The sequence below is a fragment of the Cricetulus griseus genome, chromosome 4 (assembly GCF_003668045.3).
Source record: "Cricetulus griseus strain 17A/GY chromosome 4, alternate assembly CriGri-PICRH-1.0, whole genome shotgun sequence".
NCBI classification, from domain to species: Eukaryota; Metazoa; Chordata; class Mammalia; order Rodentia; family Cricetidae; genus Cricetulus; species Cricetulus griseus.
In genome coordinates this window covers 156,868,884-156,888,879 of record NC_048597.1, presented here as the reverse complement: position 1 = coordinate 156,888,879, position 19,996 = coordinate 156,868,884, and the positions used below count along the sequence as shown (strand labels likewise).

The following is a 19,996-nucleotide window of genomic DNA, read 5'->3' as shown; positions in this document are numbered from 1 at the left end:
CTGTGTCTGGGCTTCTCTAGCATAATCCCTTGCCTGTCATCGGTATCATCAATACCTGCTGAATTAGTAAAAAAACAAAAGAAACTTACCCTACCTACCTTAACTAATGCAGGCGTGTATACACAGGTAGAGTCCATGGAAAAGAATGAACTGATGGGAAGGGCTTGCTGAATAGATGCTCTTAGTATCCTCCTGCCTGTTCTAGCCTCCCACATTCCAGCAGACACCTGCCCTGTTTAACCAAAGCTCAAAGGCACCCAGTCCACTGGCAAAGCCAGACTCAGTCTCCCAAGTGCATACAGAATCTTCTCTTCCTCAAATAACCCTGCCTCCCCTCCAAACCTGCCTACCTCTATGTCGCTTCTCCATCACCTCACACTTGCTCCTGATGGCTGGCCCCTTTCCATCTTTCAAGTCACAGTTCAGATGTGACCTCTCTGGAGAGTCCCTCTCCCCAACTGTTCTGACCCTTTCCCTTGACCTTTACTGTCTCCATCCAGACACTCTCTCTTCTCAGTCTGTTTTCCTCTGGAGGCTTTCCCAACCCTGTGTGGTTTTTTTCCTGACTTATTATCTGGGGTTGTCCACACTCCCCAAGCACTCCAAGGGATGTAGCACTCAGTTGTCTTGTTTGGGCATCTCTCCCAGTGTGCCGGGATGAATGTTTATTGATCTTTGACTCCAATTTCTTTTTGGATCAGGGTCTGATGAACATTCCCATACATCTACTTACTAGCAGTTATTTAATGCTAACCACCCTGGTTACCACACACTCGGTTTCAATAATTTTTAATCTGGATCTAAGTTAAAGGAAAAGACTTTACCAGTTTGTGTGTACACTGCTATTGGTATTGCTATCTCCCGACTAAGTATCTGCAGGGCCAGCTACACTGGTCTGTTCATCCTGAAAGTTGTCCCCTCCATCCAGCCTGGTGATGAACAAGGAAAGAAGAGAAACGAGCAGAGCCCAGAGACTAGTTCAGTCTTTTGTAGGCACGAGCCAGATGCTTAACATAGAAAACAGACCAATACAATTTTTATTTATCAATTCTAAATAAAATTTTAAAGAAACAGAAAGAGACTGAGATGGAGAAATGGTGACTGTCCAAACAGAGAAGGGTTATAGAAGCACTGGGGATGGACAGGCAGGAAAAGGTGGCCATGTGTGAGCCAGGTACCAGAAAGCTCCTTTTATTTCTTGTCCAAAGGCAGACAATCAGTAGAAATCAGAGTCTGAGGACGATTGCACCAGCCATCTGTAGTGACATCAAAGGCCAAATCCCTCCAGCAGACTGCAGACTCCAATGCAGAAGGAAAGGAAAGCAGGCCCATTTTAATCACTATCACTGCCTCCCATTTTAATCACGATATCAGGTATGTTCCTGTAACCAACATAGGATTCCCAGGGCTTAGAAGAAGCCTTTTCACTCCCAAGTGGGACCAGAAAAATCCCCAGTAAGAAATGTACAGGATTCTGCAGCTTCCTCCCATCATCAATGGGTATCCATGACCTCCATACAGTATTGGCAAGCCAGACCCTATGTAGAGGCTTAAAGCTCAGACAGCTCTCAGGGACTCCCCACCATCTACCAGACTTTAAAGGGAAAATCAAGAAGGTTCTGAGATGCTTGAGAGATAGGAAAGGTTCAGAGAATGATGTAAGCATTGCAGCTTGGACAGAATGGGAGCCAAGGAATACCACAAAGTCACTGTAAGCCTAGCAGCTTACAGTTCTGCTCCAGGGAAAGGTTTCCTCAATATAACAATTCTGCCCAGGCAGGAGAGGGTTTCCCCAGAAAAGTTGTTATGGCTCTGCTGTGTGTAACAACTCTGCTCTGGTAGGAGAAGGTTTCCCAAGTGAAAGTGTTACAGTTCTGCTCTGCTCTGGCTCCAGCAAAAGTTGCTACGGCTGGGCTTCACTCAGGTGAAATGTCACACCATACAACAAACCTCACTCAAGAGATTTATTGGGAAGGAAGAATCTAGGAGGGTGGCTGCTTTGAGTGAGAAACAGAAGCAAACGAACAGGGTACAGACCTTATATAGGATTTATTGAGGGGTGGAGCTTTCAGGGTAGTTAGGGATTGGCAAATTTTGGTGGTTTGATTCAGGGATTGGTGGCATTTTGTGCTCAGGGACCTCGAGGATTGGTAGGATTCTGTGCTCAGGGATTGGTAGGATTCTGCAGCTTGACTGTGTGCTAAGCCCAGAGATTCATGTGATTTCAAGCCCTGGTCCTGGGGGTCAAGTCAGGGCCAGAGTGTTTTTCCTTGGCCCTTTTCACCCTACAAATGTGAACCTGGGCATCACCCTCCCTTTGACCCTTGCCTGTAGGAAAAGGAGTAAACATACTTTGCATATGAGTCTTTGTATAGGCAGCCCCTATATCTGATTCTCTACAGCCTGTGTACTTTGAGTGCATGTGGGAAGTGGGTGAGCAAACGCAGGAAATGCCTGTGCGTGTGTTTACACACGTGTGTCACTGCAGGACTAAGACCACACTCAGAAATGTATCCTGGTAGACTTGTTTGGGCTTGCCTGTTTTGTTAGATATACTCTACATGCAGCAAATAACTCAGTAAATACACCTCTCAGTGAGAGTGTAACACACATAAACACTGTGTAGCCAACACCCACAGCAAGTTTTAGAAATTTCTCAATATTCCAGAACATTCCACTGTGCTTCTTCCTATAACCACCCCACTTCCCCAATAGTAATCACTGTTCTGACTGTTAGCACCCCTAAGCTTTACCGCTTGATTCTGTTATCAATGTCATTGAGCAATACATATTCTCTCATATTTAGGTCTTTCATCATTATGTCATGAAGTTCATCCATGGCATGGCATGGCATTTAGCATGAGCTTTGTATTAGTTACTATCACGTTCTTGTGAGAAAGTATTCCACAGAAGCAACTTAAAGGAGGAAAGAGTGATTTGGCTCACAGATTCAGAGGGCTTAGCCGGAAGTTACGCTGCTCCAAGAGGGGGTGGGTGGTGGAGACTGGCTCACTGCTTAGGCTACTAGGACAAAGAAAAGAATGTTGGGAAAGTTTGGGGCAAGATACTCTTTCTAGGGGTTTGCCTCTGTGATCTAACTCCTCCAATAAGGCCCCAGTTTCTAACTTCCACCAGTTCCCAATATTGCTGTTGTGCTATGGATCCATCAATCAGTTTATCCATCCATTACATTATATATGGTATAATATATAATGGTATATATATGGTAGAGTATAGACTGTAGCAATGCTTTGGCCACATCTACTGATACTCAACACAGGCTGGCTTATGATTTGATGGCTCAGTAGATCTACTGTGGGACATAATCACAAAATAAAAGGAAATACTTACATTTGGGAAGCAGATCCCCTCACTCAACTTGCCATTTTTCCTTCAATTACAGGATCCAGACACTGACCAACCCCTGAACAGCCACGGTAAGCTCAGGTCCCCAGGCCTTTGAATCTCAGTGACTGAGCCACTGGACATCATTCAAAAGATAGTACTAACATTCATAAGTTGCAGGATTTGTTCTAGAAATGCCTGGTCTCTAAGGGAATATGACCAGCAGCCCCAAAAGGCCAAGAACAGCGACTCCCACTCTATTATTTGGGCTACACAGAATAGGGCTGAGGCAGCAGCAAAGCCAAGGCTCCTATCTCACGGAGTTCATGCAACCAAGAATTCAGGGCACTGGTACTTTACTGGTAGGAAAGGAAATAGCTGTGAATTCCTGGTTAAAGGAGACAAATGAGTGAGTAAATAGAAAACTCCCAATTTTAAGGGTTTTGCCCCCTCCTATTATATTTTCTTAAATCGTTGAAGCCTAGTCCTGATAGCCTATACTTCAGCAAGACAAATAAAACAGGGAACAAATTAAAGGGAACAAATCCAGAAGGCAATGGCTCAAGCCCTCTCAGGTTAACAACTTATTTGAATCACAAGTTAATAATGATCAGAAACAATAACTCAGCTAGTAGAAACAGGGCCTCCTTTGTACTTGGGAGCTTAATGTAACAGTAGACCACAGGCCCCCAAGGAGCACCAGGCTTCCTGTGGCTCTTCCTGTGTGAGTCTCAAGAACTGCCAAACCAGAATGGCAGCTGAATCGGCTCCAAACACCTGGTGGGAAGGGAGTTAAAATAAAAGACCTTTGGTGGGGGGGGGGGGTGGCTGATAAACCAGGCTAACTAGGAGAGTCAACTAGCAACAGCAGGGGTGAGGGAGGGATGGGGAGGGGAGGAATCAGAGCTCCTGAGTGTCAGAGATCAGGAATAACACTCAACAACAGAAAGTCAACCTGCCCCTGTGACTGGGTGCTGGGGTGGGGGCTGGCTGCTGAACACTAGCAGTGATGTCTGTCCATTTGGTTCAGAAAATGAGGTTAATTACATTGCTTACAAGATTGGGTTGTCCAGAAATGAATGGGATAGGAGCCCCTATTGTCACACAAGAGGGAAGGGACAGGGTATAAAAGCCACCTTCCTGGAAGCTTTGTCTAGAAGCAATGGGCAGGACAATCAGACAGAAGGAACAACCAACCACAGGCAAGGAGGCTATTTATGAACTTGAGCTAAGTGTGAAACCGCATCCCTTCCTGAGGAGGGAGGCAGGTGTTCCCTGAGAACAGGCAGGACGAGGCACAGTGACTCCTTCAAAAGATTGGTTGCTCTCCAAGAAAACAAATATATCAACCTCATGTTCCCAGAAGCAGGTTTCCAAGAAACAAATCAGACATTAATAATTGAACAAAATACTGAGTCGGTGGCCACAGGAACAGAACAATTCTGAAGAGTCAGCATGGGAACTTGAAAAGCAGGACTACCTAGCATTATTGATGACTTGTTTTGTGACAGACAGGTTCTAACAATTTATAGGCAATATCTCCTCATACATCCCCACTGATGGGCTGCAGTGGCATTAACTCCCCGTTAGGGAACCACAAAGTTTCATCTTTCCTATTGACAGTCATTGATACTGTTGTTTATGGGGCATGGGCCTCTGACAGACACCAGCCTCAGCTTCCACTGAGCAGAAGATAGGGGGTAGTGCCAGACACATGGCCCCGCATCATCGTTTGCGGCAGAATAAAGAGAGAGCTGGCGGAAGGATGGACAGGGTGTGTCCTTAAGAGAACAGAGCCAAGAACGGATGGATCATTTCCCACTCACTGGACATCTGCCATGGGACAGGCTCTGCTCTGAGCACTGGAGACTCAGCAGCAATGCACAAGATAGCCTGCGTTTTTTGATGGCTTCATTTCCATTTCAGGGAGGGATGAGAGGAAAGAGAAAACACACAAAAACATCAGAAAGTAGGTCAGAGATGATAAGTGCTTGGGGGGGGGCAAGCAAGGAGGGAGCATGGGAAACATGGGATGGTCGCATCTTGAACAGGAAGTTCTAGAATGGGCTCACACAAAGGACATGTGGAAAAGGGGTTTGAAAGAGACTGGAGTGAGCCATGTGGCTGGGGAGAACAAGAGAGCCCGCCTACTGCTTTCTAGCCATGTTTCTTCCCAGCTCCTCTTGGGAGCAAGGTGCCCAAAATGCCTCCTAAGTTCACAGCCTGAAGAAAAGGGACCTGAAAAGACCCAGAACCTATCTCTGATGCTGACACCATCTAAAGTGGATGTGTAATTGTTTGTTTTACAAATTTTAGGCAATGATAGCCTCCTATGTGAACTCCCTAGTCCCAAACTCATTCCAACCCTCATCTGTCAGAATACGAGTGAATACTCTCCCTAGTGATTACTCTCCCTAGATAACAGCCGATCACATACTCTCTCTTGTTCAAAACTTTCAGTGGGGGGTGGGTGGGCAGAGGTGGCAGGTGCCTTTAATCCCAGCACTCAGGAGGCAGAGGCAGGCAGATCTCTGTGCGTTTGAGGCCAGCCTGGTCTACAGAGTGAGTTCCAGAAAAGGCTCTAAAGCTACACAGAGAAACCCTGTCTCGAAAAACCAAAACAAACAAACAAACAAAAACTTTCAATGGCTCTCAGGATAAATGCCAAACCCTAGCATGGTTTTCAAGTCTCCACAAAATGACTTTGTTGTCCTGTCTCCCAACAGGCTTTGACCCACCTCATACTCCAGGACAGTAGACACTCACAGCACACACACCCTCCATGCCTGTGTCTAAACTGGCCCAGAGCCTGTTGCCTGTCTCTTCCTGTATTGAACGAAGCACTACCTGCTCAGGAAGCCTTCCCCAGCATTCCCCAGGTGGTGTCTCTAATCTAGCACATACCTTCTTCCACCTGGTGGGCTGTCATTTGTGTCCTGTTTGCCTCTTCCCCAGACTCTAATCTCCTTAAAGACAAAGACCATGCTGAGGGTGCACTGTGTATTGGACTAACATCATGATACATCTACTCACGAGTAATTATCAGGCTTCTCCAACACATTCACTATGTGGCCAGGCAAAAAATTAAGGCAGAGAACTGGGGGTGTGGCTCAGTCAGTAGAGTGCTTGCCCGGTGTACAGAAAATCCTGGGTTCCATCCCCAGCACTGCAGAAACCAGTGTGGTGCATGCCTCTAATTCCAGCACCAGGAGGATCAGAAGTTCAAGGCCATCCTGATCTAAATATAGAGCATGAGGCTAGCCTGAGCTACATGATCTTGATCTACTTAAGAAAAATTATCAAAGAAGCAACTGGATAAGAGGAGTTGTTATAGAACGCTAATGTTCTATAACATTGGGGGGTGATGCAGTTGATGACATTTGATGTTCTAAAAGAGCTAGCGAAAGAATTCTGGATGTTTTCAACACACACACTAATATTTTACATGATAAACATAATAATTACTCTGATCTTATCATTATGTATTACACACATGTGTTGAGATGTTATAATATACCCTATCAATACAATTATGTGTCATCTAAAAATATATTCGACAGGCGGTGGTGGTGCACACCTTTAATCCCAGCACTCTGGAGGCAGAGGCAGGGGAACTTTGTGAGTTTGAGGCCAGCCTGGTCCACAGAGCTAGTTCCAGGGCTGCTACACAGAGAAACCCTGCCTCGAAAATATATAATAATATAATAAAATAAACAAAAAATAAAAATATATTCAAGAATGGAGAAGGATAAATGATAATATATCATATATATCATGGTAGGTGCCCAAGTTCATGCCTGATGAGCTTGGACCCCTCCCAGGGCAGGGACAGGTCAGACAAGGAAAGAGTGGCATACTCTTGTACAAGCTAGGGCAAGAGGTAGCACAGGCTGCCAGCTCAAATGAGAAGTGGTTACAAAAGATAGGTAAATCTGGGCAAGGGAGGGGAGGTGGGTGAATAATACATGTTCATAAACCTCAGCCTTGCCTGCAGGGATAATCTCCACCAACCAAAACTTTCACCAAACATCCTGGGGCAGAGGACTGTGGGCCTTGGCAGGGATGGGCCCCAAGTGCTGACTGCACACTCCTCCCCTCTGTCTCATTCTCCTTGCAGATATCACTGCCTTTCACAAACCCCGAAGGCCCCTGGAGATCTTCAAAAAGGTGGGGATCCCCATCATCGCAGTGCTGCTGAGCCTGGCAGCCATCGCGACTGTAGCCATCATCAGTGAGTTACAGCCCCTCCACGGCTTTCACCCCACCCCACCCCAGGCATGACAGTATCCTCCCTCAGTAAGTGGCAGCCCCCATTCTCACCCTCACCCCCTCAGTAAGCCACAGCCCTTACCCATCCTCCCAACCCCACAGTCATAGGCAGGTGAGCTGCACAAAGCTTTGGGTGGGGGATGAATCCTCATGCTTCATGTATCCGCCCCTGCCTGGAGGGAGCCTTCTAAGTGAAAGGGGAAGGTGAGTGCATCCCCCGGTTCTCCCAGATGGCTTCTCTTGCAGATGGTTGCTATACACGTGGCACCCATTCCAAACCCACACAGACAGTTGCAGAGGTGCCCACCCCCAGCCGCCTCCTTCCCATCTTCTGCAAACTGACAGCTGGTGGAGGGGCAGGGTGGAGCGGGGCTGAACAGGGTGTCTGTGCAACCCTGGCAGACCAGAGAGCATTTCTGCCTATAAAGAGAAGAGGGGCAGGAGGCCCCAGGAAAGAGGGCCAGGCAGATGGAACCCTCTGCCCACCTCAGCCCAATCTTCATTACAGCCAGTGCATTAGCCCTGATGTGGTCTGGGGCAGCCCACTCTGACAATGATACCCACAGTTACAGCAGGGACTAGCGCATAGGAGACAAGATTAGGAATCAGGAGTGGGGCTCTTGGCTCTACTGTTTGAACCTGTGTGTCCATGACATCCATTGGGCCCCTCTACCATGAAGTGCCCTTAAGCATCATGAGCAGTAATGAGCTTCCTTGTGTGAGGAACCTGGATTAAAATCCAAAAGTATGTAGCAGGCACCCAGGGTGCATAGTGCCTGTACACCCTGGGCATCGCTGGTCTTTGGGGAGCCTGTACTTTGGGATTGTGAGGACATTTGCACTAGCAGCAGACACCACCCATTGGATGACTCACAAAGATCCTCTGCTTTAACCCTTTATTCTACACTTGGGACATTAAGGCTCAGTCCACAGGGGCTGGCACAGGACCCGTTTCCCAGCGGAGCAGGTCCTCATCATAGTAACAATGGGTATCCACAATTGAGACACTGTCTCGATCCTTGAGAGCCTGGGGTGTTTGTGAGACATATAAACCCCAAGTCATTTCTTCTCAACATTGGCTGGCCCAACCTGATGTTGCAATGTTAGTCAGCTTTCCGTTACTGTAACAAAACACCTGAAACCAGCTCCCAAAGGTTGCCCTCTGAACTCCAGTTGGGCACATGCGACCACACAATAAATAAATAATTTCTTTTTTTAAAACTGGCTGCCTGTTTCCAGCCGGCCTGACTTTCAGAAGCAGCAGCCTCTCTCTGTCTGCCTAACCCTCTCTGCCCCTCCCTCATGTGTCTTCTAGTCAAGGTGGTTCTGGTCAGATACTACTTCATCTGTGAAAGTCCTCTGGCCTTCATTCCGAGGGAGCAGGTGTGTGACGGCCACCTTGACTGTGCCTTGGGGGAGGATGAGGAACACTGTGTCAAGAACTTCCCTGAGAAGCCTGGAGTGACAGGTGAGTCCAGGGACTGATGGACAGGAGAAGAGGGAGACATATGCTCGGCTGTGGCCTCTGCCCACATCTTTGTCAGGACCTAGCCCTCAGGTCCCCAAGAGCAAGATAATGGCACATCTACCTTTAGATCCCAGCACTGGACAGGGCACACATTCAGAAAAGATTTATTAATGGCCCTGAGGGGACAGGAAAGTATAGCCAATGCCTGCTTGGTTTTGACAAAGGAATAGAGTGCATGACCTTGGACAGCTCCTCTTTGATATCTCAATGAGACTAGAAACATGATCATGGTGTCATTTAACCAGCTAGCCACTCTTCCTTTCATAGTGTTTACTACAACATACTAGGGGACAGAGCAGAGGGAGACTACTGGAGGAACAAATGCTTCGAGTGTAAAAATCATGGTGTCACATACCTTTAATCACAGCATTCAGGAGACAGAGGCAGGTGGATTTCTGTGAGTTCAAGGCCAGCCTGGTCTACAAAGTGAGTTCCAGAACAACCAGAGCTACACAAAGACACCTGTTTCAGAAAAAGAAATGTGATCAGCTAGCTTGGACTGACCTACTAACACTTAGTGTGAAGGAATAGTATGAGAGTCCATGAGAGCCAAGATAAAAGAATATCAAATATTTATTTGGGGAACGCCCACAAATGACAATAAGGTAGAGAGCCACCATGGTCTTCTGCCCGGGGGCACTGGAAGCTGAGATCAGATCTCTGACTACCACATGAGACAGAGAGTCAGACAGACAGACAGACAGACAGACAGACAGACAGAGAGACAGAGACAGACAGAGAGAGAGAGAGAGAGAGAGAGAGAGAGAGAGAGAGAGAGGATGCTTCTTCTCTCCACTTCTCAGTCTACACATAGCACCTCAGACCATGTCCAAAAGGCAAAAGGGCTGGTACCCTAAAAGCTATTGGCTGAATGAATTCCCACAACTTAGCCCAGAAGATAGGTAATGAGACCCTTTGAGGGGCAGGGCTGAGTGACTTCTTGTATATTGGCTGTTATTTAGTAAAGCCAAATGCCCATGGGCTCCTGCCATGCTAACACCAATAGAAGTTTTCACTTTAACTCCCTCTCTGACCTTCCATGGAGAAGCTACCAGGCCCTGGCTGAGATGTTTCCCCAAACTAAGCAAGTTACGTGGACCATTGTAGAGAAATTATGTCACTGATTGTCAAACCTATACCTATACTAGCAAAAAGAGAGGCTGCCAGTCATAGTCCCTGGGCAGCTGGTCAGGCTTCCCCCTAGTTGCCATCCAAATTAGGCTCTAGTCAACTGGAAGAACTTCACTTGCTGTTGAACATGTCCTCAGTTCTGGGTTGGGAGGAGAGGGGCTAGTCTAGAGAGGCCCCACCCTCCAGCTGACCCAGGCTCCTTCCCTCCTAGTCCGTCTCTCCAAGCATCGATCAACCCTGCAGGTGCTAGATGCAGCCACAGGGACCTGGGCCTCTGCCTGTTTTGATAACTTCACAGAAGCACTGGCCAAGACAGCCTGCAGACAGATGGGCTATGACAGGTACCCAACTAAGGCTTTAAGAGGCTCACCTCACCCCAGCAGCCTCTGTTCTTCTTGCCTACCTTCCCTCCTCCCTATCTCCCTTCCTTCCTCTTTTCTCCTCTTTCTCCCTTTTCCCTAAAAACACAGGCATGGGATTCCTATAGAACTGTGTTTGAGTCCTAGCACTTTCACTTACAAGTTGCTTGAAGGTTAATCTCTGACCTCTGCTTCCTCCAGAGTTAACCAGATGAAACAATGCCAATCTTACTAGAGGAGAATGGAGCCCTGTTCTCTCTCCTTTTCCTTTTGTGACAAGTTCCTGACCATAACACAAAGCCTAATTTACATATGCAAAGTCCTCTTGGTTAAAATTTAGCAGAAAGGAAGACTGGGGGTGTAGCTCAGTGGTAGAGAACTTGCCTGGCACATGCAAAGCCCTGGGTTCCATTTGCAGCACTGAAAAACAAAAATAGCAAGGACTAGGCTGATTCTGTTGGGGCCCAGCAGCAGCAGCAGCAGCAGCAGCAGCAGCAGCAGCAGCCCCAGTCCTCTCAGTGAACTGTAGAAGCAAGTCCAAATCTGGAGTGGATGGAAGGTACATGAAGGGTAATTAGCATTATATATATTTATATTCATTTGATCTTGGCAGAAAGCTCAAAGCACAGTTATTATTAAATCTGTGTTACAAGGAGGTTCTGAAGAATAAGTGGCTTGATTAGGCAGAAGCTGGGAGGTAGAGGACTAGAATCTGTGCCTGCCGGCATCGCTGATTCCTGGACACCACAAGTTCTCAGCATCTTTGTATACTGGGAATTCTCTCTACTCACAAGGCTTCATCAATAAAGGAAGAAGTGAGCATTGATCCCTCCAGGAGCCAGGTGTTCTGCTGCAAAGCAGGATCACCCTCCCTGGCAAGCTGAACTTCCTCAGGACTCTAAAGGGACTGAGCCCAGAAAGAAATGACTACTAGACAGACATTGCCAGTTGATCACAGAGTTCTCTCTATGATCCCTACAGCAGCCTCAAGGTTTTGTCCAAGAGATGCTTTGGGCAGCTAGGATGAACCCATCTGGCCTCTGTCCCCTCTGCCTCCTGGTTATAGTTTCTGCTCTCTCCCCTGGCATCCCCCAGAAAGGAACACCCTGTCACCTTCATTTCAAAGGACAGCAGGAGGCATGCCCAGCACCTGCTGTCCTCCTCTACTCCTGCAGCTAGCTCCACCCCCACTGCAGTCCAGCCAACTGCAGAGTCAGCTGGACCCAATGCTGCAGGCTGAGTCCCAGTTATGAAACCTGGTGGATTCCCTGAGGTTGTTAAGGTGGTAGCCTGTCAGAATTTCTACCTTTCTGGAGAGCACGGAGGCACTGACCTACCTGGCCTCTGGGGCTTTATAATATCAAAGTTCATTAAATTACACACCAGGTTGTATTTGGTGAGCAACCGTTCACTCCCTGGAATAAGGGGGTCTCCCATACATTCAGTCCAGCCTCTGCCCCAGCTCACTGTTCTCTTCCTACACAGCCAACCCACTTTCAGAGCAGTGAAGATTGACCCAGACCAGAATTTCACTGTAGTTCAAGTCACAGAAAACAACCAGGAACTTCAGATGCAAAACAGAAGTGGGTAAGTGAAGGGATGCCTTCTGACCTATAGAGGCTAACTAACACTGGAAAGCCACTCATGGCTGCAGCAGGGGAAAACGAGCCAGACAACAGGAAGAACTAGCCAAGCAACTCATTAAACATCCAGGATTATGGAATCCCAATTCTGAGTTCAGAGGGTATTCTCCATTCACACACACACACACACACACACACACACACACACACACACACACAAATTATATATATGCATATGCATATATATGTATATATAATGTCTGCTATCCTTCTCAAAGAGAGAGGAATGAACAATGACCTTCTGTCTGCCTGCACAGTCAGGATTGTTCCTTCCACAGCTACTTCATGTTCCCTGGTAGGGAGTTGCCTGGTAGGCAAGAGCCCGAAAAGCATTTTGTCCTTTTCCATCACTTCCTCGGGCCAAAGCAGCACCTTCTGATGCTGCAAAGAAGGCTCCCTAACCCTTGCCTCATCACCCTGTTAGAGCACAACTGAACCCAAACAAAACCTGCTGCAAGGGAGCAAAGGCTCCAAGAGCAGCTGTCTTCTTCGAATTCAGGACACAGGACAGATGCTTGCCATAGTTGATCTTGAAAGGGACAGAGCCGATAGTAGAGCGACTATCTGTGTGATTCCATCAAAATCCTGTTCTGTTTGAAAGGACTGCAGTGCGCCCAGTTGTAGCCAGCTTTCTCTTAGGCCAACCAGCTCCCAAATCATGACATGGAGACTTCTTATTAGTTATGAATGCTTGGCATTATCTTATGTTTCTCCCACTGGCTCTTATAACTTAACCTATTTGTCTTCATCTATGTTTTGCCTCTGGGATTTTTTACCTTTTTTTCTTTCTGTGTATCTTATGTTTACTGATTCTCATGTCTGGCTGGCAGCTGTCTGGCCCAGTTGGGCGTGTCCCTTTCTTTCTCCCACACATTTTTTCTCTCTCTCCTCTCTCCCCTCCCCTTCCCTCTCCCTTTCTCCCTTCTCCTCCCTCTGCCCCCTCTCCCCTGCTCCTAGATTTTGTCTACTTATTCTATCTGCTCATCAGCCCTGACTCTCCGTCTCCTGCCTAACTATTGGCCATTCACCTTTTTATTAGATCACTCAGGTGCCTTAGGCAGGCAAGGTGAAACAAATGTAACACATCTTTATGTAATTAAACAAATGCAGCAGAAACAAATGTAACACATCTTTGCTAACTATTCTACAACAGCCAGTACTGCTCCTTTCCCACCCCCCCCACCCCCGGGGCTGCCTTTGCTCTGGGCAGAGCTCCATACATGGTAGGCGCATGCACAGCAATGGGGGTGTTGAATCAAATTGAACCCCACTGAGTATTAATGCGATTCTACAGGCCCGTGATGAAGGTCCCAGGGTTTCTCAGTATTGGGGGACAGGGTTGAACCAGCAGTGTCACAGGGCTGAGTTCCAGCCTGTGTCTCTCTTTCAGGACCTGCCTCTCCCTGGTTTCCCTGAGCTGCCTCGGTAAGTACACCCTATCTCTCTGAGAGTTTGGGGCCTAGGCCAGCAGTGAGCAGGAAGAAAGACCTTCATCTTCACTGCGCTCCTGGTCACTAAGCCCCACTGTTTGGGCTTATAGATCAGCATTCCTGGTTAATGCTAAGAACTCCCTTCTACCCTCTGCTCACAGCACATGATCTGAGTGTATTAGATTTTTATTACTGTAATATTTAAGGCAGGATAACATTGTAAAGAAGAGTTTTGCTTAGCTTATAGTTTTAAAACCTGGAGGTTTAAGATCAGAAAGCCACCTTGGTTTGTCCTCAAGTGGGGCCCTAAGGCTGGTTGGTGGCTCATCATGGAATGTGGATGAAACAAGGAACCAGACAGCAATTCAGGGGTGGGCTCTGTTTGGTCCTAGTTCTCACAGGGACTCAAGGAGCACAGAAACGGCTTATCCCCCTCAGAGGATGGCTACTCTGATGATCTAAGGGCCACTAGGCCCCGCCTCTTAAAGGGCCCACTGCCTAATCACCAACATACTCAAGGCTAAGCTGCCACCTTGAGGGAGGCACACTCAAACCATAGCCCCCAGTGTTCCAGGGACTTCCAAGCAGATCACTGCTGGACAGAGCTTTATATAAAGACCACAGGAACCAGTTCAGAAGAGTCTAGACCCCTCCCCCCCCACCTTCCCAACCAAGAAGCTTTGAATGAGTGAGCAAGGGGGCAAGTTGAATGCAGGGTTGGACCAGATAGCGTTTGGCAGGCACAGGGTCAGGCAGAAGAGAGATGGTGGGAAGGATCATGGCATGGAGTATCCACAAGACCAGAGAGGCATGGAACAGGGCAAGGAGATTGCACTGGAGACTTTTTTTGCTTTGTCTTTAGATTTAAAAAAAAAAAAAAAGCAAAAACAAAAACAAAAAACCTATGAGGTGGGTATGAGCATGTGCATGCAACTCCTTTGGAGACCAGTAGAGGGCCTCAGATCCCGGAGCTGAAGTTACAAGCAGTTAGTTGTGCGCTGTCTGTTTTGGGTACCGGGAACCAAACTCAGGTCTCTGGAAGAGAAGAAGGCGCCCTTATCCATTGAGCCATCTCTCCAGCCCTAACATTGAAGATTTTAACTCAAGTGCAAAGGTCAGATGTGAAAGGCAGGTCAGAAGATGGCAGGCTAGCCAATGGGCAACCTTCCTTAACAGAGGGAAGAAACCCAGTTTCTAGAACTTTTACCTAATTTCCTGATACCAAAGTAACTTGTGACTATCTGTTTACTCGCGTGGGTGGTAGTGCCTGGGGACTGTTCTGTTTGGTTAGGGCTTTCGGAATTCATGACTCTGCACCCTTACTTGTTTTGAAGATGAGAAATTGCAAGCACAATGGACACACCCATGTTCAAGAGTCTAAATTCCTAAACACACGCAAAGTAGAGAGGGGGTACCCCGATATTAATTCTCTACCGACGCAGTCAATCAGACCAAGCAGAATTAAGAATTAAAAGTCCAGGTTTAAAGAGTAAAATGCTCCCGATGGTCTCCCAGTCCCCAGAGAGATGAGGAGAAGGAACTGGAAAACCACATGGCCTTTCCTTAAGATGCAAGTTAAATACCCTGTAGGGGGTGGTCTTGAGCATCTCTGGGGGAGGAGCCATGGTTTCTCAGGCTTTCTGAGACTGGGCAAGAGCCCTCCCTCTAACTCGTGGAGCTCCACCCCAACGGGGTTTCAGGGAAACCTGTGGTATCACGCTGGTTATCTTTCCAGTGAATGATTCAGAACTGGCGTGAGTGGGCTCTGCCCTCCAGTACCATTCCTAAGGGCCCTGCTCCAGGGCTTTGTGGGATGGGAGGCTTCCTCAGAAACCTGACTTCTCTCCCCCCCCCCTTCCCCTTTTCTCCATCGGGCCCAGAATGTGGAAGGAGCCTGAAGACTCCTCGTGTGGTGGGCGGGGTGGAGGCCTCTGTGGATTCTTGGCCGTGGCAGGTCAGCATCCAGTACGACAGGCAGCACACCTGTGGTGGCAGCATCCTGGATCCCCACTGGATCCTCACAGCAGCCCACTGCTTCAGGTAAGACTCCCAGCTATGAGGAAGCCAGGAGGGATGGAGGCCATGGAGGGGCTAGCCTCCTGATTTGTTTCCTGACTACAGCTGCCAGCCTTCCCAGGAAACCATTGTTGGGGTGCAGCAATGAAATACTGGCCACCATATCCCCATTAGGTACTGGGGATCTGTGCAGAGAGTGCTGGTCTCCAAGGTTGACCTCTGTTGTGTGAAAAGCCTCAGGTACCCAGGGTCCTCACCCCAGTGTGCCCATCCCACTGGTGCTACAGAAGTTCTCCCCACACAATCTGTGCTCCCAAGAACTTGACTCTTCCTTGACAGTCTTCCAGTAGATGGCCCCCAGAGTCTAGAGTCACTACCTATGTCTAGAAACAGAACCAAGTATAGATTATCATTTGGTCCAGCAGACAGGGAGCTGGCCAGGCCTTAGGAAAGGGTTACACTCAGGCCCTCTTCACTTCATTCATCCATTTCATTCAGCATCCAGTGAGTACCAAGAACCACCCCCCTTCAGATCCTGTGCATCACAGGGACCCCATCATCACCTTCAAGGTATCTTGGTCTAGCTCAGGGGTTTTTCACCTTTTTGAGATGGACAAGAGCTCTAAATCCACTCCTGGGGAAAGTTCCCAGGGCAGGGCCTGACAGGGAGAAGAATGAACGTATCCCCATGACTCAACAAACCACAATGAAAGTAGCATAGACAAGACCAAGGGTGGGGGAGAGCCTGACAGGACTCCAAGGCCCAGACACGGAGTAGCCTCTTCCCAACCCTCAGGTTGAAGTTTCCTTGGATCCTTTTAATGAAGAAAAAGAATCCTATCTCCTTGTATAATCTGGCTTCAGGAAGGTGGCTCCTCAGACTGCTCTTCTCCACCACTCTGTCCCCACCATATATATGATCTTCCAGAGTATCAGCAGACCTGGAGACCTAGCCCCAGGCAAAGCCTCATGTGATTGTCTTCCGCCTGATCTAGCCATCTCCATCCATAGGAAGTATCTTGATGTGTCCAACTGGAAGGTGAGGGCTGGTTCAGATAAACTGGGCCACACTCCGTCCTTGCCTGTGGCTAAGATCTTCGTCACCGAGCACAATGCCCTGTACCCCAAAGAGAAGGACATTGCCCTCATCAAGCTGCAGGTGCCACTCACATTCTCAGGTGAGAGGTGGTCCCTGGGAACGGAGCCCCTCAGATTTTCTTTGCTCCTACTCTGCTGAGCAGCCTTGGACATATCATGTTCCTTCTCAAGACCAGCTTGCCCACAATGTCCAGCTAATGTGTCATCTCCACATCTCTGGTGCCAGGGAACCTGCCGTAACTGTCAGCTAACATTTATACCTTCCCCTGTCAGAGATTCCTCCAAGTCTATTTGCTCCATTTGGAAGATCCAATTCATCTGTTCTTGAAGTCATTAGGCCCTTTTTTAAAGAATTGTCTAATCCCTTCCTTACCCCTGACTGGTACTCAAGACTCTACACAATAGCCCTGCCAAAGGTCACTGTGCCTCTGTTTGCACTCCTCTAGGAACAAGGAACCTAGTATTTCCTGGTTTTTGGTTTTGGTTTTGGTTTTTTGTTTTTTGTTTTTTGTTTTTGTTTTTTTTTTTTTTTTTTGTGTGTGTGTGTGTATGAGTGTGTGCATGTGTCAGAAGACAGAAAGAGTTGGGGCAGCACAGGTCGAGGGACAGCCCAAGTGTTGTCTGCAGTTCCAGACCACAGGGGGAGGTTGGGTAGGCAAGTTTGAGCATGCTCGGCACTGGAGAATGAGAACAGTTGTCTAAACTGCAGAGATTGGTCTCTAGAGGTTTAGTATCTGGACCTGGGGTGATTTAGGCCAGAGAAAAACACTAGCTTGGCTTATGAGAGTGGGGTGATGGTGAGTGAGGTTAAGGGTGTGGGCTCCAGATTTAGTTTAGATACTGACGGCCTCGCTGACAAATCGTTTGTTCTCTCTAGGAATTAGCTAAACTAGCTAAATTAGCAGACCAGCAAGACCCCCAACACATAAAAGCACAAAATATAGAAAATAAAAAAACCAACCCTAATATAGGATCTCCCTCTCCATTCCTGGCAGACACTGTCAGGCCCATCTGCCTGCCCTTCTCTGATGAAGAGCTCATCCCAGGCACACCACTCTGGGTCATTGGATGGGGCTTTACAGAGCAAAATGGAGGTGAGTCTTGGGCTCAAGACCTCAGAAACCTTGCATGGTGGTATCTTACCACCCCACCCCACTGCCATTAGTAATAAGAAAGAGGAACACCCTTCAAAAAAACACACCCTGGCTACCAGGTATCAAAATTCCGGGCATCAAAGAGCATTGGTGGCCCAGAAAATTACTCTGGGCTGAGGGTAAAGGTAAGAATAAGGAAATACGTTTTCTTCGACCTCCCAGGGTCGATGTCTGACGTGCTGCTGCAAGCCTCAGTCCAGCTCATCGACAGCACACGCTGCAATGCAGAGGATGCCTACCAGGGGGAAGTCACTTCGGAGATGGTGTGTGCGGGTACCCCACAAGGTGGCGTGGACGCCTGCCAGGTGAGTCCTCCAAAGACCCTGGGGAGTTCTGTGAGTAGGAATGGAGGTCCTGGGGAGATGTGGAAACCTACAAACTGGATGCCCACACGAAGCCTTGAAAATTGTAATGTTCTGTTCGTGGTAACGGAGGGCAAAAACATAGTCTGATAAAGACAGAAGAATGGAGGGTGGGTAGATGGATAGATGGAGCTCCGTGAGCAGAAAGAATTTAAATGTGTATGTCACATGTAAAGATGGCATTGCCACCTTCTCCACCCACCCTCACTTCTCATCATCTATGATCCCTTTGAGGATAATGACCCCAGGTCTGTTTGCTCTGTGACTACCCCTATCCTGCTGTACTTTATGAGAAAATCATCTCATACAGGTGAGCTTTACATGTCCTCTCTTCCTGTCTCCATGGCCACCAGGACTTCTGAGTGATTCCCATGTGCCTTTTTATCACCCCATAACTCCAGAGAATCTTTGGAGCCATTTTTATTCAAATTTCTCAGCCTACTCCCAACCCCCAACACCAAAACCCTCATTCAAGAACAAGCTGTCTCTGAGCATCTCTTTAAGGCCATGAACAGTAGATTTAGAGAGAATGTCTACCCTCCAGGAACTCATGGTGGCCATAGAGAGGATGTGAGTTACTGAGCTCAGAGAGAGGCAGTGAGTGTGTTCCTCACCACTTTATTTTGACCTATTTGTTTGTAAACTTCCTGGGGCAGGGGTGGGCAAGGATCTTTTTCCCTGGTAATTAAACCTCAGTTATCCAGAACAGGACCAACATAAAGAGGCACTCCATCGGTGGTTAGATAGATGTAGGAACTGCCAGGCTAAGCTAAATTCAATTTGCTCAAGTGACTTATGACCCTCTGATAAGGCAGCAGCTTGCCCTCAACTTAGTTGCCTACAGATGGGTCATTTTTTCCCCAAGAGTAAAGAGCACTAAATAATATGAGCAAGAAGGAGGGTAGACAAGTTGGCACACAGAGCCATGGATACTACAAGGGAACAGATGGGCCAATTCAGGGACAGGAGGAGGAAGGCCACCCTTAGCCTGACCTCTCCTCCCTCACAGCTCCTGTCCTGGCTTTTCACAGGGTGACAGTGGTGGGCCTTTGATGTACCACTCTGGCCATTGGCAGATAGTAGGCATCGTGAGCTGGGGCTATGGCTGCGGGAGCCCAAGTACCCCTGGAGTGTACACCAAGGTCTCTGCCTTTCTCAACTGGATCTACAATGTGCGGAAGGTGAGTGTTTAGTCCCACAGGGAGCCCTCCCTCCATACACCTACCCTGAGGCCATGCATCCTCCTTAGATTTGATTTAAATAGCTCTGACAACATTTTATATCCCAAACACATTTTCCCTCCCAGCAAGCTGACAGTCTGGGATCTCTTTATTAAAGCTGAGATTCCTTAGGTTAGCAATATCTGTGAAATGCAAGAACTTTAGGGTGCAGAACCCCAAGCTTTATCATTCTCTATAACTAGCATTCTCTAGAACAAGACTGCTGGACCTTTTCCAGGGAGATAATGCTGAGAGTGTGGAGAGGGTTGGGAAATTTCCTGGCCCCTGGAGGGGAGATCGGGAGAGCAAAATGATGTCAGGAAAGGAAGATAATGTTGACCTTTTCACCACTTTGTCAATTTCGAGTCATCTGACTTTTCTTTTGCCGTTGTCTTTTTTTTTTTTTTTCCATTCTAGTCTGAGTTGTAACACTGCTATCCG

At 47.8% G+C, this 19,996-nt stretch overlaps 1 protein-coding gene across 1 annotated transcript; it reads left to right on the top strand.

Annotated features, from left to right (window-relative positions):
• The first annotated feature begins 1,681 nt into the window (after window positions 1-1,681).
• On the top strand, window positions 1,682-19,528 carry Tmprss4 (transmembrane serine protease 4). Its single transcript, XM_035444211.1, has 12 exons — window positions 1,682-1,711; window positions 3,404-3,437; window positions 7,463-7,576; window positions 8,930-9,082; window positions 10,485-10,614; window positions 12,118-12,219; window positions 13,666-13,700; window positions 15,586-15,745; window positions 16,733-16,899; window positions 17,815-17,913; window positions 18,136-18,278; window positions 19,367-19,528. The coding sequence occupies exons 1-12, from the start codon at window positions 1,682-1,684 to the stop codon at window positions 19,526-19,528; spliced, it is 1,329 nt and encodes a 442-aa protein (XP_035300102.1).
• Window positions 19,529-19,996: the final 468 nt, after the last annotated feature.

Excerpts from the sequence above, each read along its gene's own strand:
- Tmprss4 (XM_035444211.1), top strand. The coding sequence starts at position 1,682 with ATGGGAGCCAAGGAATACCACAAAGTCACT. Across the intron at positions 12,220-13,665 it reads CAGATGCAAAACAGAAGTGG|GACCTGCCTCTCCCTGGTTT; the intron begins GTAAGTGAAGGG and ends TCTCTCTTTCAG. Across the intron at positions 17,914-18,135 it reads CTTTACAGAGCAAAATGGAG|GGTCGATGTCTGACGTGCTG; the intron begins GTGAGTCTTGGG and ends TCGACCTCCCAG.